The following is a 27,160-nucleotide window of genomic DNA, read 5'->3' on the forward strand; positions in this document are numbered from 1 at the left end:
GTTGCAAATAACCTTTGGTATACCATTTGCCGAATTCTTTTTTGTAGATTAATAGATGGTATTTACTGCATAATTGCATTATTTTCTATAGATACCTTTGGGTTTGAAGTTAAACTTGAGTAACTTTTGTTTAGTTTATATTTATAAAATCTTGAATGGCAAAGCAGACAGCAGCAGTATTTTACAGACAGGAACAATAATCTCAACAATACTGTTGTGAAGGAATTAAATCGAATGTATTTAGTTTGGCTGCAAACTACATTTATAGTTTGTGAAGTTCACTTAGCATAGGAAATTGGCATTAAAAATTGTAGCTTGAAAAGAAGATTGGATGATTTTAGTTTGCTTACAATTTTCATCCTTCTTTGTAGGCTGGGTTGCTTTCATTCTTAGTCTTGTTCTCTACATTCTGTTCCATGTTTTTGTTTTTTTGTTTTTTTTATTCTGGCACGCTTTTTATGCAGGGCCTTGTAAGACCTGGGGGTGGATTCTGGACCATCTGGCACTTGAGAACAGTTCAAAAACTTAATTCTGTTGACTATACTCTGAGCCAGACTTGTTTGAAATGCCCTGGCTTGTCTCTGTGCCTGACGGGTTTGGTTTTTTTTTAACTTTTACACCTTCACAGCTTTTTATGACTATTTTCTTCCTTATTTTAGTACAGGAATTTTGCCAGTATTTATAGATTAAGATGGACAAAACTAATTTTCCTATAACCTCACATATACACACACAAACAATACTTACAAGGAAAACTTGCCAAAACATTCTGTTTTTTAAAATAAGTGTATGATTGGCATGACTTACATACTTATACATGTCTAATGAATATTAAAAATATTTAAAAATGGATTATTTTTGAAGTAGTAATTGTAGTTTTTCATCATGAGGCTACTAGGTGGAAGGACAAACATACTCTGAAATTATAAATTTGCTGAGTTAATTTCTGGTACTAGGTTAATAATATTTCTATGTGAAAATTAAGGGTACTTTTGACCTATATTTATGTTTAGAAATATAAGCTATTAAGCACTATAAAAAGGACTAGAGGTACTGAATTTATAAACTGTTTAAAAATGGTTTAATAAGCTTTTTTTGAGCTTCCTGCCATATTGTTTCATTACCATTTTTAAACATTTTTACTTTTTAAACAAACTTATTGACACATAATCTATATATCATACAATTTACTCATTTAAAAGGTGCACCTCAATGAGTTTTAGTCTATTCATAGATGGGTGCAATCATCACCACAGGCAATTTTAGAACATTTTTATCATCTCAGAAAGAAATCTTGTACCCTTTAGGTATTATCCTCTTCTTTTCCATGCTTTTCCCAGCCCTTAACAACCACTAATCTATTTTCTGTCTCAATTAGATTTTCCTATTCCATGAATGGAATCAATGTGGTCTCTTGTGACTGTTTTTTTCTCTTAACATGTTTCTGAGGCTTATCCAAGTTGTATCAGTATTCATTCCCTTTTGTGGCCAAATAATATTTCATAGTATGATTATACTACATTTTCTTTATTCTTTCATCTGTTGATGGACATTTGGGTTGTTTCCCCTTTTGGCTATTTTAAATAATCTGCTATGAACATTCATGTTCAGGTTTTTGTGTGGATATATGTTTTTATATCTGCTAGATATTTACCAGGTCACATGGTAACTTTGTGTTTTATTGTTCCAGGAATTGCCAAACTATTTTCCAAAGCAGCTACACCGTTCTACATTCCCACCAGCTGTGTATGAGGATGAGGACTCGTCTACATCCTCTCTAATAATTGTTATATGACTTTTCAATTCAAGCTGTGCCCAAAATCCTAGTAGCTGTGAAGTAGTTTTTCACTGTGGTTTTGATTTTATTTCTCTCATGACAAATGATGCCTACCATCTTTTCATGTGCTTTTTAGCCATTTGTATATCTTCTTTGGGGTAATTTTCATTCATGTCCTTTACCAACTTTTCAATTGAGTTACTTGTCTTCTTCTTATTGAGTTTTAATAATTCATTATATAGTGTAGATGTAAATCCCTTTTGAGATATATAATTTGCAAATATTTTCTCCCATTCTGTGGGTTGTAATTCTACTCTCTTGATAGTGTCCTTTGATACATACAACTTTAAAATTTTGATGAAGTCCAGCTTATCTGTTTTTTTTTTTCCTTTTGTTATTTGTGCTTTTGGTGTTATATACAAGAATTTTTTGGGCAAATATCTGGTCATAAAGATTTATCCCTATGTTTTCTTCTAAGAGTTTTATAATTTTAGCTTTTACATTTAGGTCTTTCACTTATTTTGAGTTAGTTTTTTGTAGATGGTGTGAGATAATGGTCCAACTTCATACTTTTGCATGGATCTCCAGTTGTCACAGCACCACTTTTGAAAAGACTGTTCTTTCCACACTGAATGATTTTTTCAAAAATCATTTGACCATAGCTGTATGAGATTATTTCTGGACTTTTAATTCTATTGTGTTGATCTATACGTCTATCCTTGTGTAGTACAACACTGTTTTGATTATGGTTGCTTTGTAGTAAGTTTTGAAATCGGGAAGTGTTAGTCCTCTAACTTTGTTTTTCTTTTCAAGATTGTTTTTTGCTGTTCTGGGTTCCTTGCAATCCCATATGAATTTTAGAATTGGCTTATCATTTTCTACAAAGAAGTATTTGGAATTCTTATGGTTTGCTTTGAGTCTGTCATTTAGTATGGAGAATATAGCTATCTTAATGTTAAGTCTTCCAATCCATGAACATGTGATTTTTTTCCATTTTATATGTCTTTAATTTTGTTCAACAGTGTTTTGTAGTTTTTAGAGTGTAAGTTTTGTGCTTTTTTCTTAAATTTATTCTTAAGTATTGTATTCTTCTTTATTCTTGTTATTTGAATGGAATTGATTTCACAATTTCATTTTCATATTATTTGTTGCAAGTGTATAAAAATTCAGTTAATTTTTGTATATTGACTTTGTTTCTGCAACCTTACTGAACTCGTTTATTCTAATAGTTTTTAGTGGATTCCTTAGGAATTTTTATGTATTATATGAGATTATGTCATCTATGAATAGAGAGAGTTTTACCTCTTCCTTTCCAACCTGCATGCCTTTTATGCAGTGTTCTTGCCTAATTTCCCTGGCTAAGACCTCTAGTACAATGTTGAATAGAAGTGTTGAGAGTGGACATTCTGTTTTGTCTCATCTTCAGGGGAGAGCATGCACATGTATATACCGTACCTTGAAGGTGCCTAGTTCAGCAATTGATCCTTCAGGAAACCTAGTATTATTTGAAAGTATTATTTACATTTTGGGTATATAGCTCAGGGGTTCTTGAGAGTGAAATCATATATCAGTATCATCTGAGAACTTCTTAGAAATGCAAATTCTTAGACCACACTCAGTCCTACTTTGAATCAGAATCAGAAACTTGTGAGTGGGGGATTTACTTAGCCTTTTGCATAGTAAATATAGTTCATATTCTGAAAAAACTAGTAATCTGTAACATATAGGGTTTTAAGTATATGAAGCATATAATACAAAGACTACTTAGAGTAGGTATTTTTCTTTTTCTTTCTTTCTTTTTTTAAACATATGTAGAAGCAACCCAGAGAGGTTATCAGTTTTTGGTGCTTTAGGACAGTGGCTAAAAGAATGAGCCCTGGCATTATACTGCTTGTCTTGGAATTATAGTTCTGCCATTTACTAGCTATGTGAATTTGGGCACATCATTTAATCTCCTTGCATTCTCATATGTAAAGTGTTTGTTTTATAGATTGTGAAGATTAGATGAGATAATACAAATAAAGTGCTAAGAATAGTACTTGGCCCATAAGTAAATTCTTAATAAAAATATTTGCTATTACAATTATTATTGGTCAAGAGTACCCAGCCGTGGCCAATTTTTCATAACTTTATTCTGTACATTTTTCTTGCTCTGCTTAAGTTTTTCTTGCACTTATTTATTCATTTGATAGATACTGAATACCTCCTATCTATCAAGCACTGATGTCTCTGCTGTGACACATAGTAAGCAAGACAATCATTGGCCTCATGGGTTAATATTTCTAGGGAGGGAGACTAACAGAAACAAATAGTAAGTATGTCCAATTGTGATAAGAGCTAGGAAACATAATAAGAGTCGGGTAAGAGAAGAGAGTGCTATCAGGAGATCTTAGGATGGTCAGAAAGGCCCTTCTGAGGAAGTTATATTTGATCAGAGTTTGAATGAAAAAAGAAGTAAGCCATATGAGTATCTATGGACATGTTCCAGGTGGATGGAATAGCAAGTGTAGTGGCCTTGAGATGGGACTGCTCTTTACAGTTGCTTGACTGGTTCCTTTAAGATTTAATTTGATGTCACTTGTGACTCCCTCCGCTCTTTCTGTTATAAAATAATTCAGACATTACTTATATTGACTTTTCCTCTTTTGTTTTCTTTAGATACCTCTGATTCCATAGCAACTGTATTTACTTCTTGTTGCACTTATCACAGTGGATTGTTATTGTCTGTTTTTCCCTCTAAACTTGAGTGTTCAATGTCAGGGACTATGGTTTCTTACTTATTTTAGTATTCCCAATATCAAGGCATATAGATGTCTAAATGAATGAATAATGAATAAACAAACATTTTTCAACTTTGTATTTCCTAATGTCTAAATGAATGTCTAAATGAATGAATAATGAATGAACAAACAAATTTTTCAACTTTGTATTTCCTTAGTATATTTCTCTCTTACTTTGTTTCTGCCTGGTAATAATGATAGTAAGTGCAATTTATTTGAATACTGTCTTATTTGTCTGACAGCTTAGTGCATTAAATACATTTTTATATTTAGCCATTGTGTTATCATTTCTTTCTTTCTCTCTTTTTTTTTTCTGCTTAAGACTAAGTTACGGGGGAAGAAAGACGTCTGTTTGTTCATCTCTCTGTCAGGAGTGCCTAGTACAATGGCACGTAATGGATCAGCAGTTTGTATAAATAGGAAATGACTGATGTGTTAGAATGTTAATGCATTGAGTCTTTTGAATCATATAAACTGTACAGTATAAAGCATATTTGTGTAATATTCCATTAGACCTTGAACTATGCATTTTAAGCAAAATAGGTCATTTTAGTTATCTTTAGCCTTCCTAGCTGCTTTCCCTCAACAATACCTTGTCAGGTTTACTGTTCATGCAAGCGCTCCAGCCAGAATTATTGTATTTCCTCAACTAGAAGTCAAAAACAAATGGTCCAGTAATTATACAGAATACTTAAAACTGAGACTGGATGAATATTGTTTCTGTACACCTTCACCAAAATTATCCCCTCCAATTCCAATAGAAATTCTTACTCCCGAGTATTTCAGATAGAGGTTAAGCAATTACAATTTCTGGTGTAGGTAATTCTCTGCTGAGTCTGCATGAGTGATCAGTAGACAACCCCCAGAGCAATACTTGAATTTGAAGAGAGGAGTATGCTAAGTAGGTCAAATGACAAATCGGAGGACTGTGTGTGGCTGACGGTAACACCCTGCTAGCATTTTACTAAACTAGGCATTGAAAAGCAACATATCTTTTCACATTACAGTACAGATAAGTTGACAGTATTTTTTCGGTCAAAGGTTTAATTATTTGGCTGAAAAAGGATGCTTTTTATTTCCTGACTTGTGGATATATTTCCAGGAAAAGATACTGAAACACTTGCAAGGATAGTTCATCATATGAAAATTAATCAGTGTAATGTACCACATTAATAGAATGAAGGGGAAGAAACCCCCACATGATCATTTCAATTAATGCAGAAAAAGCATTTGATAAAATTCAACACCCTTTCCTGATGAAAATAATCAGTGAACAAGCAATAGAAGGGAACTTCCTCAACATGATAAAAGCCATATATAAAAACCCATAGCTAGTATTATACTAAGTGTTGAAAGACGGAAAGCTTTTTTCTTAAAATGGCAAGCAAGATGAGTGTGACTGCTTTTACACTTCCATTCAACTTAGTATTGGAAATTCTAGGTGCTTAGAGCAATTATGCAAGAAAAAAGAAATAAAAGTCATCAAAATTGGAAAGGAGAAAATAAAATTATCTCTGTAGATGACATGATTTTTAAAAAATTTATTCTGGCAGTGGCGCTTGGGTGGCTCAGTCTGTTAAGCATCTGACTTTGGCTCAGGTCATGAGTTCAAACTCCATGTTGGGCTCTGTGCTGACAGCTCAGAGCCTGAGCCTGTTTTGGGTTCTGTGTCTCCCTTTCTCTCTGCCCTTCCTCTGCTCACACTCTTGTCTCTCTCTCAAAAATAAACAAACATTAAAAAAATTAAAAATTTATTCTGGTAAATAACATAGCACGAGATCTACCACCTTCACAACATTTTAAATGAATAGTAGGTTATTGTTAACTGTAGGCACAATGTTATAGAACAGATCTCTGGAATCTTTTTACATTGGAATACTGACACTCTATTCCTATTGAACGGCAACTCCCCATTTGCGTCTAACCCCAGTCCCTGACAACTTCCATTCTATTTTTTGCTTCTGTGAGTTTCGTTATATTAGGTACTTTATATAAGCAGAGTCATGAGGTATTTGTCCTTCTGTGATTGACTTGTTTCCCTTAGAATGTCTTTAAGTTTCATTCGTGTTGCAGTATATATGGGGTTTCCTTCTTTTTTATGGTTGAACGATATTCTATTATATATATGTTTACCATATTTTCTTCCTTTTTTAATTTTTAATTTTAATTCTAGAATAGTTAACCTACATGTTAGTTTCAGGTGTACAATATAGTGATTCAGCAATTCTATACATTACTCAGTGCTCATCATAATTGTACTCTTAATCCCTATCACCTATTTCATCTGTCCTCCCCTCTGGTGATCATCAGTTTGTTTTCTATAGTTAAGTGTCCATTTCTTGGTTTGTATCTTTCTCCTTTTTTTCTCTGCTCATTTGTTTTGTTTCTTAAATTGCACATATAAGTGAAATCATATGTGTGCCACATTTTCTTTATCCATTTGTTGATGCACAGCTAGGTTCTCTTTACTTCTTGGCTATTGTAAATAATGCTGCAGTGAGCATGGGAGTGCAAATATCTCTTTGACAACCTGATTTCAATCCTTTTTAAAAAAATGTATTTATTTTGAGAGAGAGAGTGGGAGCAAGCGTGTGCAAGGGAGGGGCAGAGAGAAGGAAAGAGAGAATCCCAAGCACACTAACAGTACAGAGCCTAACGCAGGGCTCGAACCTACAAAACATGAGATCATGACCTCAGCTGGAATCAAGAGTCAGATGCTTAACCCACTGAGCCACCCAAGTCCCCCCTGATTTCAATTATTTTGGATAAACACTGAGAAATAGGATTGATGGATCATATGGTAGTTCTATTTTCAATTTTTTGAGGAGCCTTCATACAGTTTGACATGATTTTTTATATGCAGAGACCCCTAACAATTCCACAAAACAGTGGTAGAGCTAAGAAACAAATTTGGCAAAGTTGTAGGTTATGGAATCAACACACAAAAATCAGTTACATTTTTATACACTGGCAATGAACAATTTGCAAAGGAAATTAAGAAAGCAATTTGATTTGTAGTAGCATCAAAAAGAATAGGATGCTTTGAAATAAATTTAACCAAGGGTGCAGAAGACTTGTACAATGAAAACTATAAAACATTGCTTTGACTTAATGCTTGATTGTGATACTAGAGAAGTAAAAGGTAAATGTATGTACTTTGGGGTTAGTAATAAAAAAGTTCTTTTAATTTATCTCTTTATGTTGATATTAAGTTCTGTTAAATAGGTGGCCCTTACAACTAAAGGTGTCTTAGAATTGGAAAATGTAATACCTTTCTGAGTGTTACAGAGGTTCAGATGATAGGATGCCAATGAAAGATGCTGATGAGATAGTGATGATAAAGCCTAGTAAGATAATGGTGAAAGTAATAGCATTGTTGATAGAGGCAAGCAAATGATTAAAAGCAAAAAAGTCCCTACAATAAGACTTCTTGGATTTGAATACTGGTCCCAACACTTAAATAGGTATATGACTCTGAGTCACTCAATTTTTTCATTTCATTTTCCTCATCTGTAATCATAAGATGTCCTTGGTCAAGTTAAATAGGCTTAATGTGTAAAGTATTTAAGAGTAGGACTTGATGTATAGAAAATAATAAGGATTTAATGTGTATTACTTATTATGAAGCTGTAATACACTATGTATGTGTATGTATGATTATAAAATATAGTGTATTCGAATTCATACTTTATAATTTAACTTGCATTTTTATTTTTTATTTATGTACTTATTTTTTTAAGTAGGCTCCACGACCAGGGTGGGGCTTGACTTCATGGCCCTGAGATCAAGAGTCATATGTTCTACCTACTGAGCCAGACTGCTGCCCCTTAATTTGCCTTTTCCTTTTCTTTTTTAAAAAAAGAATTTTTGAAAATGTTTATTTGTTTTTGAGAGACAGAGACAGAGCATGAGCCAGGGAGGGGCAGAGAGAGATGGAGATGGAATCTGAAGCAGGCTCCAGGTTCTGAGCTATCAACACAAAGCCCAGTGTGGGGCTTGAACTCACAAGCTTTGAGATGATGACCTGAGCCAAAGTCAGGCACTTAAGTGACTGAGCCACCCAGGCGCCCCCTTAGCTTGCCTTTTTTTATAATTTTTTTTTTTACATTTTATTTATTTTTGAGAGACAGAGAGAGACAGAGTGTGAACAGGGGTGAGGCAGAGAGAGAAAGAGACACAGAATCCGAAGCAGGCTCCAGGCTCTGAGCTAGCAGTCAGCACAGAGCCTGACGTGGGGCTTGAACCCACGAGCCATGACCTGAGCCGAAGTCAGACGCTCTACTGACTGAGCCACCCAGGTGCCCTTAGCTTGCCTTTTCAAAAAAGCAGCATTTCAGGGTGCCTGGGTGGTTCAGTCGGTTAAGCATCTGACTTCGGCTCAGGTCTTGATCTCATGGCTCATGAGTTTGAGCCCTGCATTGGGTTCTGTGCTGACAGCTTCAGATTCTGTGTCTCCTTCTCTATCCCTCCCTGTTCATGCTCATGCTCTCTCTCTCTCTCAAAAATAAATAAAAACATTAAAAATTTAAAAAAGAAAAGCAACATTTTATTGCTGATTCTTTTGGATCTCTGGTACCCCATTAACTGAATTTTTTAGTTTTCACAAAGCTATTAAATAAGCTAATCTTTGTTTATCTGTATTAGATTTAACCATGTTTGTTTGCCTTCGATTAGAACAGGCCAACTTTTACTAACCAAGTCTATTAGTTCTGGGCTAATTCTAGCTAGTTAAGAAGCTCTACTCTTTTGAACCTCTGAACCCGTTGGGTGTCAGTGGTAGGCTGTGAGCGTTTACCCTCTCTCCCATTTTGTGAGTTGTCATAATAATGAAAATTCTTTTATCAAATTTTTTGCTGTTTTTGAAATGAACAACTAATAAGCTTGCAAACATGCATATTTTCTTAGTTTACTTTAAGACATTTATTTAAGAAATGGGGTTTAGGGGTGCCTGGGTGGCTTAGTCACTTAAGTGTCCAACTTCTGCTCAGGTCATGATCTCGCGGTTCATGAGTTCCAGCCCCACATCTGGCTCTGTGCTGACAGCTCAGAGCCTGGAGCCTGCTTTGGATTCTGTGTCTCCCTCTCTCTCTGCCCCTCTCCTGCTCACGCTTATCTCTCAAAAATAAATCACTCTTCAGTTTTTCCTTCATATCCTGGCTCCAGTCTCAGGAAGGTTTTCCCATTGAAGCCCTAAGGTGATTGTAAAGCTTCAGGCATGTGGTCTTTGTAACTCCTAGTGAGTGGAAGAGAGAATCTCTTCTCTGATAGGGTTCTCATGAAAGAACTGAGATTTTTCTGATTGGATTGACTAAAGTTCACGTTTGTCCCCAAAATTGTTGCTGTAGAGAATGGGTTGAAGAGTGGGTTTGTCAGAAAGAATTGAGATTACTGGTTGTTGTGTGTTGAATTGTGTCTCTCCTCACTCAAATTCAGAGGTTGAAGTCCTAGAATGTTACTTCACCTGGAATTAGAGTCATTATAGATGTACTCCGTTGCGATGAGGTCATAGTGGAGTAGGGTGGGCAACTAATCTAGTACAGCTGATGTCTTCATCAAAAGCAGAAATTTTGGCCCAGTTATACACACAGAGAGAATGCCATAAGAAGACTGGAGTTATGTTGCTACAAGCCAAGAAACTACCAGAATTAGGAGAGAGATCTGGAACAGGTCATTTCCTACCTTCAGAGGGAGCTTGACACTGCCAACACCTTGATTTTGGACTTCTGGCCTTGAGATAGTCAGTAAATTAATGTTGTTTTAAGCCACGTGGTTTGTGGTACTTTTTTATGGCAGCTCTAGAAAACCAATGTAGTGATCGTGAATTCCATTCTGTCCTGTTGAGTGACTTTCTCAGCTGCAGCCTCAAAGAAAAGGGGATTGTGGGGTTCATCAAGGTTTGGGTTTTTGCTCTGTTGGTATGACCAAAAGACAAGAGGGACAAGAGAATTCAAGTTATTGGCAGGAATATTATCAAAATGATACATCATATCTAAACTAAACGAAGAGGAAAGTACAACAAAGAGAGGGTCTGATGGTTTAGAATCAAAATGAAAGGGTCCGTGGATAGAGGTCTTGTAGAGGCAAAGGATGATAACTTGAAAGACAAGGTTATGTATGGAGAACAAGGTGCTCAAAGTAATGATTTAGGAGTAAAAGCAGGTGCAGGTAAAAGTAGAAGGGCCAGGAAGGATATTACCATGCGAGTAAGAGAGTGACTGGGCCATAACATATGTATCACTCTGTGTTTTTGGAGAGACCATTGGAGTTAAGAGGTCTGGGAAATAAGCCAGGTTGTTGGGTGGGTTAAGTCAATGGTGCAATAATCTATTAATGAGGTTTAGAGTAAAGAGGAAGATAATGAATCAGGTGCCAAAGGCTTACATGGGATAGAGACCAGGTTAAAAGATATCAGTGTTAAGGAAGAGGAGAGAGTAATTTTGTTGAAAGGTAAGAGGTTCAAAAGAGTAGAGCTTTTTAACTAACTAGAATTTAAGTAAAAACTTAAAAAATAGAGAAAAAAGTAGAGCTTTATTTTGTTTGGTTTTTAATTTATTTAAAAAATTTTAATGTATATTTTTATTTTTTTGAGAGAGAGAGAGAGAGAGAGAGAGCGTGAGAGGCAGAGGGGCAGAGAGAGAGAGAGAGGGAGATACAGAATCTGAAGCAGGCTCTAGGCTCCAAGCTATCAGCACAGTGCTTGATGCAGGGCTCAAACCCACAAATTGTGAGATCATGACCTGAGCTGAAGTCAGTTGCTTAACTGACTGAGCCACCGAGGCACCCCTTGTTTTTAATGATTTTTTTAAAATGTTTTATTTATTTTTGAGAGGGAGAGAGGGAGAGGGAGCACTGGTGGGGGAGGGGCAGACACACACACACACACACACACACACACACACACACACACAATCTGAACAGGCTCTGAGCTGTTAGCAGAGAGTCCAGCACGAGGCTCGAACACACAGAGTGAGATCATTATGATCTGAGTTGAAGTCAGATGCTTAACTGACTGAGTCACCTAGGTGCCTCTATTTTGTTTAGTTTTTAAAACAAAAAGTTGAGTAGTATAATGTGGACAAGCTGCAGAGATGATCAAAGAGGATTTTAATCCCATTTCTGGACCTTATGGTAGACTGGTTTTTAAAACTGGACCATTTGAGAGGGATGTGAGAGGTTGAGTTTCATTTAAAGCAAGGGGTTGAAGGTAACATTCTGAGAAAAGATGTGTCTAGCTTTCTTTTCAGGAGAGGACCAAGTATTTCATGTTGGGTGGTGAAGGGAACATTCTCAGAAGAGGCTGAGGAAAAAATGACTTGCTTACCCTTTTCTTTCTCTACACTAGCCAGTAAACTCCTTGAGAGTAGGGATTGTGTATCACTGTGCCTAGCTCAGTGTTTGGTAAGTAGTAAGTTGTCAATAAATGTTGAAGAAATGAATTTATACTCCGAGCAATATCTGGGAATTTACTGCAAGAAGGAATTTCATTAACAATCATTCATTCAACTGATACTTATTGAGCTTGTCTGTAAGGTACTGTGCTAGGTATTGGGGATATGAAGATGCACAAGACAGGCATGGGCTTCTGCTGTCATGGAGCTCATCTCGTAGTGAGGGCCACACACACACACAAACCACAGACAAATTAAAACAAGTTGTATTAGGGTCTCTGAAGGAAACAAGCAAACCTAAGGAAGGAAATAGAAGAGAACCTACTTTATGATGATCCAAAAAAAAATCTTAGAGTGGTAACAATTAAAGCTAAATAAATGAAGGTACCAACTATGCTTTTCAGGAAGAGAAAATGATACATGCAAAGCCTGTGAATTGGGACAGAATTTGTACTTTTAGAAGAATTGAAATATCAGAGTGAAGTTAGTGGCCCTAAATGAGGCTGGAGAGGTGAGCAGAGACTGGCAGCGATTCCAAGCCATGGCAAAGAGTTTGGATTTTATTTTTTGTCAAATAAGAAGCCATTGAGGGCTTTTAACAGGGGAATATTATGTCCTGATTCATATTTTTATATGACCACTGTATACTCTATATGGAGAGGCAAGAATAAAGGCAGAGAGGGTGGATAAAAGTTTGTTACGGGGTCGCCTGGGTGGCTCTGTTGGTTGAGTGTGACTTTGGCTCAGGTCATGATCACTATTTGTGATCGAGCCCAGCATTGGGCTCTCTGCTGTCATTGTGGAGCTGGCTTTGGATCCTCTGTCCCCCTCTGTCTCTCTCAAAAATAAATAAACATTAAAAAAAAGTTTGTTACAGTAGTAAAGATAAGATACGGACTGAGATGTGGAGAGAGGTGGATGAGTCCAATGTTTATCTTGGAATTAGAGTTGATAAGACTTGCTGATGGATTGAAAACAGACAGTGAGGGACAGGTAGACCTCAGGTATTTGGCTTGGGGATCTGGATGGTTGGTGGCAGGGAGAGGAATGAGTTTTTGGAGAAAAAAAAAAATACAAGCCTGTCAGATGTTTGGGAGATACCCAAGTGGAGATGTAAAGTAGATGGTTTATATAAATTTGGAGTTCAGAGAAGGGGTTTGAACTGAAGAGACCCATTTGATAGTCATCTGCATAAGTGCAGTACTAAACACTGGGAGTTGATGTAATCATCTGGGTTAGTGTAGGTAAAGGGCCTGGGAGGTGAGGTTGTGAATGTTCTTGGTTAAAAAAAAAAAAGGTAAAGTGCTATACAAATGCAGATGATAGTTATTTTGTTTCATTTCTTCCTTATTTGAATATTTATCAATTCATATATTATTCCTGCTTAACGATAATGTTTTTCCCAGTGATTTCTGTCTATTTTGGGCTGCCTATACTGGCATGTGTAGGACTTACCTATCTTCTGGTGAAAGACCAAAGCTACTCTTTGTCATTGTCCCTCTGCCACTTAGATTTTTGGTCAGGTTTAACTGGATTTAATAAAAGCTAGTTCATTATTGGTCTGAGTTGTTGGTATAGTCTGTTTATGCCCATTGTTTTTCAATAGCATCCAGTTATGTCATCTTTTGAAATCCTTTTCCCTACTTAAAGTACCTTTCAGTTCTGATCATCTCCAAAGCAAATATATTCTTAGATCTAGATTTTCAAATTTTTCTTTGCAATACTAGTCTTTAGAGTATTACTGTTATGTTACCAATTTATAGTGGTTTGTTATGGGACTAACATGAGATGTTAGCACGTTTGCACAGTGGAACACTGCACCTCTTATTAGAGTATAAGCTGTTTTGAGGGCAGAAGCCATGTATGATTTTTATTACTCCAGACATATAAACCTATTGCTTTGTCCCTAGAAAGCATCCAGTGCATGTTTGTTAAATTATTAAATGAGTTGTGATTCAGAGAGCTGAGGGTTGATAATGTGCTTTCTCTAAATAAACTGCTTAGATGGCTGCTTGTGTCTCTTTGAGCACCTTCTCACTGGCTTTAAAGGTGAGGACTGCTCACATGACTTGCTTTTCTCCACCCTCTACTCAGTTTCAGGATTGTTTTCCTTTCTAAAGTTTCATTATTATTGACGTTCTCTGGACTCTTCAGACAGCTTCAGATTACTGTTTCCTTTGTCAGTTTGGAATCCTGTTGATCACCATTGCTTCTTTTTATTTTTTCATTCTTGTGTTTATCCTGTTTTCCTTTGTATTGTAAAATATACAAATCTGTTTTAGACATTACAAGTCTGTCAGAAGGTTTTAGTTTCCTAATTTGGCTCTTCTGGTTGCATTCATTTGTTATTTTGGCCTTTGGAGTTACTGTTCCATCATGAAAGAAGTTGGTGGTTGTGATTGTGATGGAATAGTTGAAAGGCTGTCAGGGCTAGTTCCCCTTCTGTTTCCTCAGTTCTCTTGAAAATGGAGTATTAGATGGCTATATTCTAAGTAGCTGAATTTTTGCGTGTTAATACATCAAAAATACTTGTATGGCAAATTACCCAGAAAATTGTGGCATTATATAACACTTATTTTTTATGTCTACTAGTACTGAATTGTTACTTATTTTCTCAAATTTCTAGAGAGAGCAAAACAAAGATATTGGGTGGTTTATTGGGAAAAATACAAACTATTCCATTGTCTCCTTTTTGTTACCTAGACTTCTGTGTCTGTTTGCCTTTACACACAGTGTTCTTTCTGTCTGGATTTTCACCTATTTCACAGTGGTCTTCAACACGACCTATTCATGGGAAGTTGCAAAAAGTACTACAGAGAAATCCAATATACCCTTTACCCAGCTGTCCCCTATTGTAATACCTCATATGATGGTGATACAATAGCAAAACTAGGAAATTGACATTGACACAATTCACAGGCCGTATTCAAATGTCATTAGTTTTATAGTTATTTTTGTGTGTGTTTGTATGTTTGTAGTTTTATGCATATGCAGTTTTATCATGTGTGGATTCATGTAACAGTAATTAAAATAAAGACTTGTTCCATCACAAAGATTTTTCATGTTACTCCTTTATTTTCATACCCACTCTCCTCTTCATTTTATTAATTTATCACTGGTTATTCTTTATCTTATATTATTCACTGGTTATTCTTTATTGTATAACTTTGTGATCAATGGAAAAATGATAAACATTATGTTTTAGAGGTTATCTCTCTATTTTTACCTTTCTCCCCCCCACATTGTACTATTACCATTTATAATAAGCCTAACACTACTTAAACTTTTAATTCATTTTATGCACTATAGAATCAGTCTCTCAAAGTCCTTTGATGTAGCATCTGTCTACCGCATAACCCCCCAAAAAGGAAACTAAAAATTCCATATGAAGCAATTCTTGACATTTATTTACTAACCTATGGATTTCCCTAGTAACCAGGACCTCTTCTCCTCCCCTTCTTTTTCTTTTCTTTTTCCTCTTCTTTTTTCTTTCTTCTTCCTTTCTTTCTACTACTTGGTATAGTTTGCTGTTAGATTATCTGTTAACTTTTGCGAGATTATTTTGCACCCAAAACATTAGTAGCTTACAATGACAAAAGTTTAATTATTGCTCATGTTATAGATCCCCCTAATAATCAGCTATGATTCTTTTTCTTAAAAAATTTTTTTAATGTTTATTTACTTTTGAGAGAGTGAAAGAGAGAGGGACAGAGCACAAGCAGGGAGCGGGCAGAGACAGAGACACAGAATCCAAAGCAGGTTCCAGGCTCCAACCTGTCAGCTCAGAGCCTAATGTGAGGCTTGATCTCACAAGCCAAGAGATCATGACGTGAGCTGAAGTCTGATGTTCAACCGACTGAGCCACACAGGTGTCCCTCCATGATTCTTTTTTCATTTTAGGTACAGAACAAAAGAGCACCCCCTATTTGTGACTGTACTGTTCTCTTGGTAGAGAGAAAAGAGCAAGAGTTGGTGAAAACACACAGTAATTCTTAAAGCTTCTAACTTGGAACTGGAAGTTTCTCCTATTTCACTGGCAAAAGTAAGTCAAATGGCCAAGCCAATAGTAGGATTGTTCTTGCCACAGAAAGGCACTATAAGTCACATGGCAGCAGGCAGGAATATTAATACTTTTAAAAGAGGAGAATAAATGATTGAGAATTATAATGTAACCTGCCTTAAGATGGTATTGGTATGCTATACTTTTGTAATAATTTTTTCTTACTAAAGCTTACTTCAATAAGTTTTTAGTAACTTTAGTAAGTTTTTACATATTTTAAATGATTTTTTTCTTAATAAAAATAATTTTTTTTCTTTGTTGCATTAGTTAAGGGTATTGGTTCAAGCCAAAACCATAGTGCTTAAACAAGAGAGAGTTTATCTTACTCAAGTAACTGTCCAGGTAGGGTAAATGGTATAGAGCTGATATGGCATCTTCATGATAGGGTCAGGGACCTACACCTTTTTCTCATACCATTCTCTTATTCTTAGCTATGTTTAACATCTCTCAGTCTGGACAGTGTTCCATGTTCTGCTACCATATCTTCATTCTGACCAGCTGGAAAGACTAGGAGGTAGAAGGCATTCTCCTTCCTTGTAGATGTATAACCTGGAGTTGTACACATTATTTCCATTCTCATTCCATTGAGGAAGAGTTTATTATATAGCTAATTAATAAATGCTTTTAATAATAATGTTAGATTTTTAAAAGATCAGATTTTTGTTTTGACAACTTTAGTTTAAAAGTTTTCCTTTAGAAATTAAATTAAGATGCTAAAGATTCATGTGCATTTTTTTTAACCCTAGAGAGAGGGAAACATGAGCAGAGGAGAGGTGTAGAGGGATGGAGAGAGAGAATCCCAAACAGGCTCCATGCTCAGCACAGAGCCTGATGTGGGGCTCAATCCATGACCCTGGGATCATGACCTGAGCCCAAATCAAGAGTCAGATGCTCAACCACCTGAACCACCAGGCACCCCATATGCAATTTTGAATACTGATTTCAAAATTTTGGATTTTTATGTTTTTCCTCAAATTGAAAATAGCTTTATTGTTTTATTTATAGAAGTAGGACATGATTAGTATAAAAAATGTTTTCAGAGAATACAGAGTAGTATAAAGATGAATGTAAAAATAATTTATAACCTATTGTTCAGAAATAATCACTATTACCATGTTAGCTCTGCCTTTCAAATTTTTTTCTGTCTGCATTCATTGTGTGTGTTGTGTATGTGTGAATTCTTTTTGATCTATGATGATCATATTTCAGAAAAAAAATTTTTTTAACCGAATCACACCAGAAATGCTTGTTGCTCTTCTTGCTTGATGAGTGAATTGGCAATTTGGATGGCTTTTTCCGTTCTCATTTAACTGTGTCGTATTAGTATACTAATCAGCACAGGGTGTACTTTAGAACACTTCAGTGAGCTAATGCCTTCTTAGATGTGTTTGTGTTGTAACCAATGTGATGACTATAATATGATGATTAATAAGGTAGAGTTTGGAGCTCAGAGTTTCTGCATATAGGATTGTTTTTTCAGGTACTAAAAATTCAACTGAATTATCTTTAAAAATTAACTCTTCATTATTGATGGAATGTATTTCATTCGCTTCTTCTGGCAGAGTATTTTTACTCTTGTCTGTAAGTAGGGTGGGTATACAATTTTTCATTCAACCTAGGCATTTTTAGGAATGAAAGGGACACTTAGGAATGTTTAGAATTCTGTAAGTTTTTTGAAATACTTATTTTTTTGGCCATCAAAATGATTACACTGGTAGATTAATAAAGGAGTTCTAGTCAGAGAAAATTTTCAAAAATAAAATGTACTAAAATATTTGTTCTTTATTATAACAAAATTAAGTCTTTACATTGTTAGAATATTAAAAAATACAAATAGAATTTTTTGGTATCGTATTTTTTATCATTTCTTAGCCCTAGGTGTCTCTAATACTTTTCTAAACAATGTAATTATTTTCCAGTATAGTTTAACTAGTTTAAATTTATTCATATAATTGTATGCTATAGTTTTCAGAGTTACATTTTATGGTTTGTGGTTGTTAATCTTTACTGGTTATTCTCTGTAACCAGTAATATTGCTAATATACTCTACTTGTTGTGATATACTTGGTTAGCTCAAGGAGATTGTTAAATGAAGTATATTTTTAATTCTCATTTTTTTCTTATTGAAAATTATGTATTGTCAGCTTCAGTCTTTTTACAGGGGGTATTTTTTTTGCCTCTATTAAGGTACTCTCTTTGACAAATATTTTTATAAGACACATCCTGTCATAGAAGTTGTCCCTGTTTATGATTATATGTTTCACTAAATTTAGTGCAAAATTGTAGGCGTTCTATAATTTCATTTTATTCCAATATAGAATATAAATGTAACCAGTTAAAAATGAGAGGAATCTTTTGATGGAACTTCTATAATTCATTACAAAGTATAATTATAGAATTTCAAAATTAAATCTTATACTATTTGAACCTCATCATTTAGTTTGTCTAGTTCCTGCCTTGTTTTTGAGGGGGTGTGTTTCAATGTCTTGGCAAATTTGGTTTATAATAATTGGTATTTGCTAAAAGCTTCAAAAGCTGAAGTGTTTTTGGAACTTTATTCATTGAACTTTAACTTTTGATTAAAGATTCTCAATTGATTTTGAGCAATGTACAACCAATTTCTAGAGGACTTATTTTCAAAAAGATTCAGTACTGAGACACCTAGGTTGTATTTATGAAGTCAGTTTTCCAATGACTCCAGTCTTTAAAATTGGATGACAGGTTGCAAGGAGAGCACACATAAGTTTTTTGTTTGTTTTGTATCCAATACCATTTTTATCCTTAAAATCTTAATTGTGGATATATGAAAACATTTGTAAATTTTAGCAGTTGCAGCTAACTCATTAACAGTGATGTCACTAGAGCTCCATAATAAGTAGCAATAGCTTCAAAAATTTTATGCAGATTACCTATTTATTTTTCAGGGAAAACTGAGTATTTGTATTAAACATACAATTTCTTCTTTTTAGTTCATTGTTTCTGAAAGGGCTTCTTAGATAATAAAAAACAATTGCCAAACAACAAAATAAATAAAATAGTTCTAGAGTTATAAAATCACAAAGCCACCTCAAGATTTTCAGACTCTTGTTGACTTTTTGCATATCCTTCATTTGTCCCTGTCCTGTATTTTGCAACTGACTTAACCAGCTGGTGGGTGGCCTGGGGCATGTTGCAGGTCTTTGTACATGTCACTGTAGTGACTGGCATACCAAATAGCCATCAGGAATACCAGTGTCAAATACTTCCACTATCTCACAAGGATATAAGGAGTTAGCAATCTCTAAGGTTGCTTGTGTCTGAGGATACTTTTCAGTGAGTCTTCTGCATGTTGTTTCTTGAAAAGAAGGTGGTAGTGATATTGTATCTCCAAAGAATTGGGAAAAGAAAGATGGAATTATCACTAGTCCTCTTTCAGATTTCATTATTTGAAGAAGTGGATTAAGTACTTGCCACTCTACTAGTTGATAGCTTGGCCAGAAGATAGATGTATACAGTAGAGGTTGCACTAAATCCATCTTGGCTTATTTTTTTTAAATTTTATTTATTTTGAGAGAAACAGAAACAACACGAGTGGGGGAGGGGGGAGAGAATCCCAAGCAGGCTCTGCACTGTGAGCATGGAGCCTGACTGCAAGATCATGACCTGAGCCAAAATTGGAGGCTTAACAGACTGAGCCATCCAGGTGCCCTTCATCTTGTTTTATTTTAATATTGCCACTAATAATACTAGTTCTTTGAGAAAATGCAAAATCTGAGATAAATGGTAAACTGGATAGGATGCTGCAACAACAGATTGTAAATCAAGACTGCCCCGAGCAAACCAGGACATATGGGAAGCAGTGCGGTATTGTGAAAGAGCATGGAGCTTTGAGTGGGACAGACCTGTATTTAATTCTGGGCTCTGCCATTTAAAACCTTGGGTGGGTTGGGACACCTGGGTGGCTCAGTTGGTTAATAAGCATCCAAGTCTCTCTTTTTTTTTAATGTTTATTTTTGAGAGAGAGGGAGACAGAGAGACAGAGAGAGAGAGACCGCATGTAAGCAGGGGAGGGTCACAGAGAGAGGGAGACACAGAATCTGAAGTAGACTTCAGGCTCTGAGCTGTCAGCACAGGGCCCAATGCAGGACTCGAACTCACAAGTTCGAGTGAGATCATGACCTTAGCTGAAGTGGACGCTTAACCAACTGAGCCCCCCAGGCACCCCAGCATCTGGCTCTTGATCTCAGCTAAGGTCTTGATCTCAGGGCTGTGAGTTCAAGCCCCAACCTTGGACTCCACACTGGGTATATGAGGCCTACTTAAAAAAAAAGAAATAAAAGCTTGGACAAGTGCCCTTTCTGAGACTAGGTATATTAGGGTTCTTCAGAGAAACAGGACCAACAGGATAGACGTACACACACATTCACATGCACTGGCTCATGGACTAATTTTAAGGAATTGGCTTATGCATTGTGGATGCTGGCAAGTCATAAATCTGTAGGGCAGGCTGGGGATCCAGGGAAGAGCTGAATCTAATGGCTTTCTGGAGACAGAATAGATGAAGGGGGCTTCAGTCTTTTTTCTTAAGACCTTCAACTGATTGGATGAGGCCCACCCACATTACTTTACTCAAAGTGTACTGATATAAATATTTAAAAAATTTTTTTAATTAATTTTTTTAATGTTTCTTTTTAAGAGAGAGAAATAGGGTGAGCAGGGGAGGGGCAGAGAGAGAGAGAGGAAGACACAGAATCCGAAGTAGGCTCTAGGCTCTGAGCTGTCAGCACAGGAGCCTAATGCAGGGCTTGAACTCACAAACAGCAAGATCATGACCTGAGCCAAAGTTGGATGCTTAACCGACTGAGCCACCCAGGGACCCCTATAAATATTAATCACATTAAAAAATACTTTTGCAGTAACATCTAGAAGGGTGTTTGACCAAACAACTGGGATAGCTTAGCTAAATTGACACATACAATTAACCTTCATACTTGGTTTCCTGGCTTGCAAACTTGATGATACTATGTGGCTCACAAGGATTATTAGCATAATGTGTTCTCAAAGTAGGCATTCAATGAATGTTGATTTCTTAATCCGGTTTCATACCCATTAAGGCTATAGGCCCAACCTTGATGCTTGAAGATTTTTGTGTGTGTTTATTTTTGTATTTCTAGCTAAACTTCTCTTGCCCCTTCATCTGCTTAATAAGTCCTGAAAATCTATCTTACAAATATTTATCCAGATCATACTTCTTTTCTGCCATTTATAGTGTTCAGGTCCTCTACTAGGCCCACTAAAATGATTTCCCAAGTAGCCTTCTACTTCCCATCCTATTTTCCCTCTTCACAAATAATCACCTAGACTTAATACTATGTTAATAACTCTTGAATCTTTCCCCTTTTTCCATTCTCATTTTCTTTACTTCTACCATGGCATGTGAATCCCTTAAGTTGTCTTCTACAAAACTTCAAAATCTTACTTCCAGTTCCTGTCACCATTCAGAACTCTTTAATGTTCTTGTCAAACATAACTGAGCTTTCTGTTGATTGCATGCCCTTACCTCTGTGTAGAATCACCCTGTCACCTACCCCCTATTCTTCAAATTCCTGCACTGATATCACTTCCATGAAGCCTTCTTGGACTCCCTTCCTGGTTCCAGAACACTCTTACATAATGATGTACAGCTGAACTTGAACCTTCAGACATTGATACTCCTAAACTGCCTTTGAGATGAGAATAGTAAATCTGTTCATTAGCAGACCAGGGAATCCTGTGAACTGTGGTATAAATAGAATGGCACTCCTTGCATATGAGCATTTTAGGTCTGATGATATAAACATCATCTTTATGTATATCTGTGTATTCATTTGATTGTTTTATTGAAGTGGTTTTTGAGTTGTATTCATAGGGACCTTGGACACTTGGGTGGAGGACGAATGCCAAAGGTTTTGGACCTTTCAGCTGTCTGAAATTTTCTTGCTAAATATCTGTTGAATGAATGCAAATATGCTAATACAAATATTGAATAGTGTTTTATTTATTTATTTATTTTAGTTGTCAAGTGGGAATCCTGTATATGAAAAATACTATAGACAGGTAAGATTTCTGTTTCTTTGTTTTTCTAGATTGAACATAAAAGATATATTAAATTGTTGATTGTATATTTGCAGATTACCAGCCAACTGAACACATTTGACATACCTTGTTTTCAATGTCTTGTGCTTTAACCTTCTGTTTTGAGTGCTTAATAATTTTGCAAGCTATCAGAAAAATGAAGAAAAGAGATAATTAAGTCCAAACACTTATTCGTCTTAAATATTTTTCTATCCATATAACATATAACATTCGCTATGTTATAAAATCCATAAAACATTAGATATATTCATCCAGATATAAATATTAAATTAATTGTAAGCCAAATAGAAATGACTTTTATTTTGTTTTTATGACTCACTGAACTTTAATTTTCACAGAGTTAAAACTGTGACTCTTCATACAAATATAAAATGAGCATGTGTCAAGGATTTCATTTACCTCATTAATTACTAGGAGAATCAGTAAGATAAAAATGAGAATATGAACTGTAGAGATTTATATTCTCCATAGTATAAAATTCATTTATTGGTATGGACAGGAATCATTGCATTGCTATCAGTTTTCTGTAATTTAACCTCTATTCCTGTGTAATGTAAAAGAGGCTAGTCAATAGAAAGTAAATCGGGGTGTATACATTGGATAATCTCTTGAGGCTGTAGACAATCTCATTTCCCATTTCCAAATATTAGATCATTTTTCCTAACAGTCTCCTCACTTGTGATCATGATTACAGAAAAGGCTATAATTTGACCTATTTACATAATTATAGCAAGTTTATTAATGAACTGTTATAAGTCTCCTTTGGAATGACTTGCAAAACTACAGCCATACATTCACTATTTAATAACTTCTGAGCCTGGAGAATTAACTTCTGCCTAAAATTTCTAAGGAGTCTTGGATTGTACTCTGTTTTTCTTCTATCTTGAGATTAGGACCCAAACCCTAGAAATTCTTTCCCTCATATTTCATCTGTAGTACATATGAATTTGAATGAATTTATCTCTTTTTTTTTTTAAGATTATTTATTTTGAGAGAGAGAGCAAGTAGGGAAGGGACAGAGAGAAAGAGGGAGAGAGAATCCTAAGCAGGCCCTTTGTGAGGCTCAAACTCACAAACCGTGAGATCATGTCTTCAGCCGAAACCAAGAGTCAGATGCTTAACTGACTGAGCCACCCAGGCACCCCTGAATTTATCTCATCTTAAGGTTTCCCCTATCTGCTAATTCCTAGTCTGCTAAGTGACCTTGCTTTACCTCTGAGACTGGGGCCTTATAAACCAGGTTGCCGGCCATTTTTCTTCGAAGGGTTTTCTAGACATTGGTTCTACATAAAGTCTGTCCTTGTTCCTTGATAGTGGCTTATTCTTTCTGAATAAAAGAGAATTATTGTAAATAAGCCTTATATTGTACAATTGATTTTCTGAACTATTTCCTGATAAAAAAGGAGAAAAAATTGTTATTAACCTATTAATAAACTATATTGCTATAAAAATAAAGACATTCCATTGAAAGATTTGTTTTTGAGTTCTGAAGGGTCAGTGAGAATCAGATACCACTGAAGACTATTTCATTCAGTTTACAAAAGCAGACCATATGAAATCGAGGGTTGAAGACAGTCTAAGAAGAGAAAGGGCTTTTCCACATGTCATTAGAAAATAGAATATTAAAAATGATGCCAACAGTATTCCAAATTAATAGCCATAATTAAATATTCCTCAACAGTTCATTCAGTCCTATGTAATTAATTTTTCTTTCCCTGCATCTTGGGTCAGGAGTCTGTTTTCATGAAGTATATCTACTTCTGGAGTGCGTAGTCCTGGAAAATTCAGACTTAGTCCATCTACCAGTACAGTCTGAGAATTAGTCTAAGTGATGTCAGCTCAGAAGTCTTTATCCTAAAGTCTATATTTTGAAGTGCTAATAATTCAGAATATGTGGATAGTTCCTTCTGTTAGGCTCTGAGACTGTCTTTGGTGAAGAACAGATTCTAGCCTTTGGTTTATGGCAGAGCCTTGTGGTAAGCATCAGGAGTACAACAGAAACTCCTGTAGATGACAGAGACTAAATGGCTGTGTTTAATTTATTATAGTAACCAAATGAATGGAAGATAGTAAAATTGAAATATGATACATGAATATTTCATAAAAGATTGATGAGTGTTTCCTCTGACAGCCTCTCTATTTAGGCCATGCTGGGTATAGACATTTCCATTCCCCCCCAACCCTGGTCAGGGAGTAGGCAAAGAAGAAGGACTTCTGGACAATTTTAGAGGCAGGTTTCTCAACCCTTTTTGTACTTCCTTGTTACGCTAAATTTGGATTGGGCAATTCTTTTTTTTTTTTTTTTTGCTGAGTGCCTGATTTATCCCATGTTCCAGTACTTGAAAGAAAGGATTTCTTTTTTGCCTTTTTGCTAGGATTGGCCTGTGTGGAATGCTTTGTATGTGTTTACAACAAACTCAGTCTTTTAACTAAACTGGAAAAACAGCTCACAAATATCCTTGTATCATGTTACCTTTCCCAAGACTTTCTAAAAAATGTACTTTTCATTTTTAGAAACAGAATTTTACTTTAGGAAATTTTAACAGAAGTCAGAGTCCTTTTCTGGACTTTTTTTTTCTGTTCTTGGTGACATAACTCTGTTTTAAAAGAAAGTCCCCATCAATTAAAATGATGTGTTTCCCTTAATGTGCTTTAGGAGCGTAATAATTTTAAAAATAGTTCTTTGTTTGTTATGGAATCACTGCTGGTTTTAGGGCTGATACTGCTTTGATTTTTTTAAGTGTTGCAGTTTCTAAGAGTAAGTATGAAAGCAGAAGTTAATGATTTAAAGATGTTTGAAAGAACAGATAACATATACAGCTATTTCCATTTGTCAAACCATCTCTCTAGGGAAATGCTGTCCTTTTCCTCCTATTACTATTTAAGTTTATTAGAATTTAAATGGTAACTATAGAAGACTTGGAATCAGAAGTTATATGTTAATGTTATGACTCCACTAATTTTGTTGTGCTTTCTCTGAGTTTCAGTTTTCTCACTTGTATAACAGGTGTGATAAAAAGCTTTTTGTAAATTGCCAGTTCTGTTGAGATGTGTTGACCCTACTCATGTGGCTCTCCATGTATTTCTTGGCTTTTGTTAGTCAAAGGATTCCTGTTGCCTTTTTGAAAAAAACCAGTTCCCAAGTCCCAGGGACAAAGGCAGGTAAATAATGATAATTTTGTCCTTGTGGTTGTCCTTAGCTTATGGTTTGTATCTTTTCAGGTTGATACAGGCAATACTGGAAGGGTATTGGCTTCTGATGCTGCTGTTTTCCTGAAAAGATCAGGGCTTCCAGACTTGATACTTGGAAAGGTAGTATTTGTTCATTTTAACTAGATTATAATGAATATTTATTTAATAGTGTAAATAAATTGGATGCAAATTTAGATACCATTGAGAAACTTAGAAGTTAGAATTGAATCATTGAAGCAGTTACAGTAATGCAATGCAGGGAATTTGTGGTGCAGTGATTTACCCTTTTGAAAAGTAAGGTGTTTTTCAGATATTTAGAAAACCAATTACTTTTTAGTAGGATGACATGAGGAAGTAATAGTACATTTGGGTATTGTGGAGAGAAACAGTGCAGACTGGGAAGCTTGCCACCCACGCAGAGAGTTGGCTTTATCCCTACTTCCTCTATTATAACTGTCTCTAACTGTGTTTAATATGTGGTAAATAGAGTTGGGGATCAGAGGCTTAGAAAAGAGCACAAAGAGGTGGAAAGCCCCTCTCCTGGCTAGGTCTCCTGGTGAGTCCTTATACATGATGTTGATAAGTATTCAAAACCCTATAAAATAACTTTTTAATAGTTTAATTATTTGCAAATAAACATGAACTATTTCAACTTGCCTCTAAGGAACAATGTCATTTTCATATGGATCGAAAGTAAAGGTAGTATGTTCTAGTAGAAGGAGCATCAGATTTGGAGTTAGACCCTGGGTTAATGAAAAAGTCATTGGATTTGGAAATTAGAACCTGGGTTCAGTTCTTCCTCTGATACCTTGAATGTTCTTCAGTAAGTATCTCACTGGACCTTAGTATCTTTGTGTAGGGTTACACTAAATGATCTTTAAGGTTTCTTTCCACTTTTATTTCTGTGATTCTTAAATCTGACAACCAAAGAACATGAAGTTGTAAATTTATCTTTAAAGATGATGTTTGTTTAAAATATAGATTGATTTTTTTTTCTGATTTTCAGATTTGGGATTTAGCTGATACAAATGGCAAAGGAATTCTGAACAAACAAGTAAGATTCAGAGATTCATATGAAAAAATTTTTGAGTGCTTCAGAATATAAACAGGATTTTTTTTCTAATTTTAAACTAGGAATTGTTTTGTTTAGTTTTATTAACATTAGGGTTTTACAATGGCAAGTGTTATAACAATGAAAATATTTCTAATTCAGTAGACATTAAAGCAACTAACTCCCAAAGGTTAATGTTAATTTGGTGATATTCTTCTTGTGGAATGTCTTAGTCTGTTTGGGCTTCTTTAACATTATACTGCAGACTGGATGGTTACAAACAGCAGAAATTTACTGCTCCGAGGTCTGGAGGCTGGAAGCACAAGATCAAGCTTCCACCATGGTGGGGTGAGGACTATCTTCCTGGTTGTAGACTTCTTGTTGTATCCTTATGTGACAGCAGGAGCTAAGGATCTCTCTGGACCCTCTTTTATATAGCACTAATCCCATTCGTGAGGGCCCCACCCTGAGGCCTTAAACATCTCTCAAAAGCCCTACCTCCTAATACCATTATTTTTGGAGCTTAGGATTTGAACATACTCAATTTCTTACTTGTAAAGTATACTTGTGAGTATTCTGGTCTAGGTCTTACCTCTGGCATATAAACCAAAAAATGTTTTACAGTCCTTAGTAAACCGTAGACAAGAAATATAGGAAACTAATGGTGGGTACTGGACACCATCGGTGTAGTTTGAAATTCAGCTTGTTGTGAATGGATTTCAGAGTTCTACAGGACTGAATTCAAAGCTTATTGCATGCTGAAACATTGGCTGAGCACTGATACTCAGGGTTAATTCC

At 35.5% G+C, this 27,160-nt stretch overlaps 1 protein-coding gene across 3 annotated transcripts in view; it reads left to right on the plus strand.

Annotated features, from left to right (window-relative positions):
• EPS15 (epidermal growth factor receptor pathway substrate 15) overlaps positions 1 to 27,160 on the plus strand; it is a 134,244-nt gene that overhangs the window by 10,893 nt on the left and 96,191 nt on the right. For all 3 annotated transcript variants that reach the window (XM_029949217.1, XM_029949220.1, XM_029949218.1), the window contains exons 2-4: positions 22,039 to 22,080; positions 25,342 to 25,431; positions 26,318 to 26,365. In XM_029949217.1, the coding sequence (XP_029805077.1) occupies positions 22,039 to 22,080; positions 25,342 to 25,431; positions 26,318 to 26,365 (180 nt within the window). The remainder of the gene's footprint in view (positions 1 to 22,038; positions 22,081 to 25,341; positions 25,432 to 26,317; positions 26,366 to 27,160) is intronic.

Source organism: Suricata suricatta, chromosome 8 (genome assembly GCF_006229205.1).
Source record: "Suricata suricatta isolate VVHF042 chromosome 8, meerkat_22Aug2017_6uvM2_HiC, whole genome shotgun sequence".
Lineage (NCBI taxonomy): Eukaryota > Metazoa > Chordata > Mammalia > Carnivora > Herpestidae > Suricata > Suricata suricatta.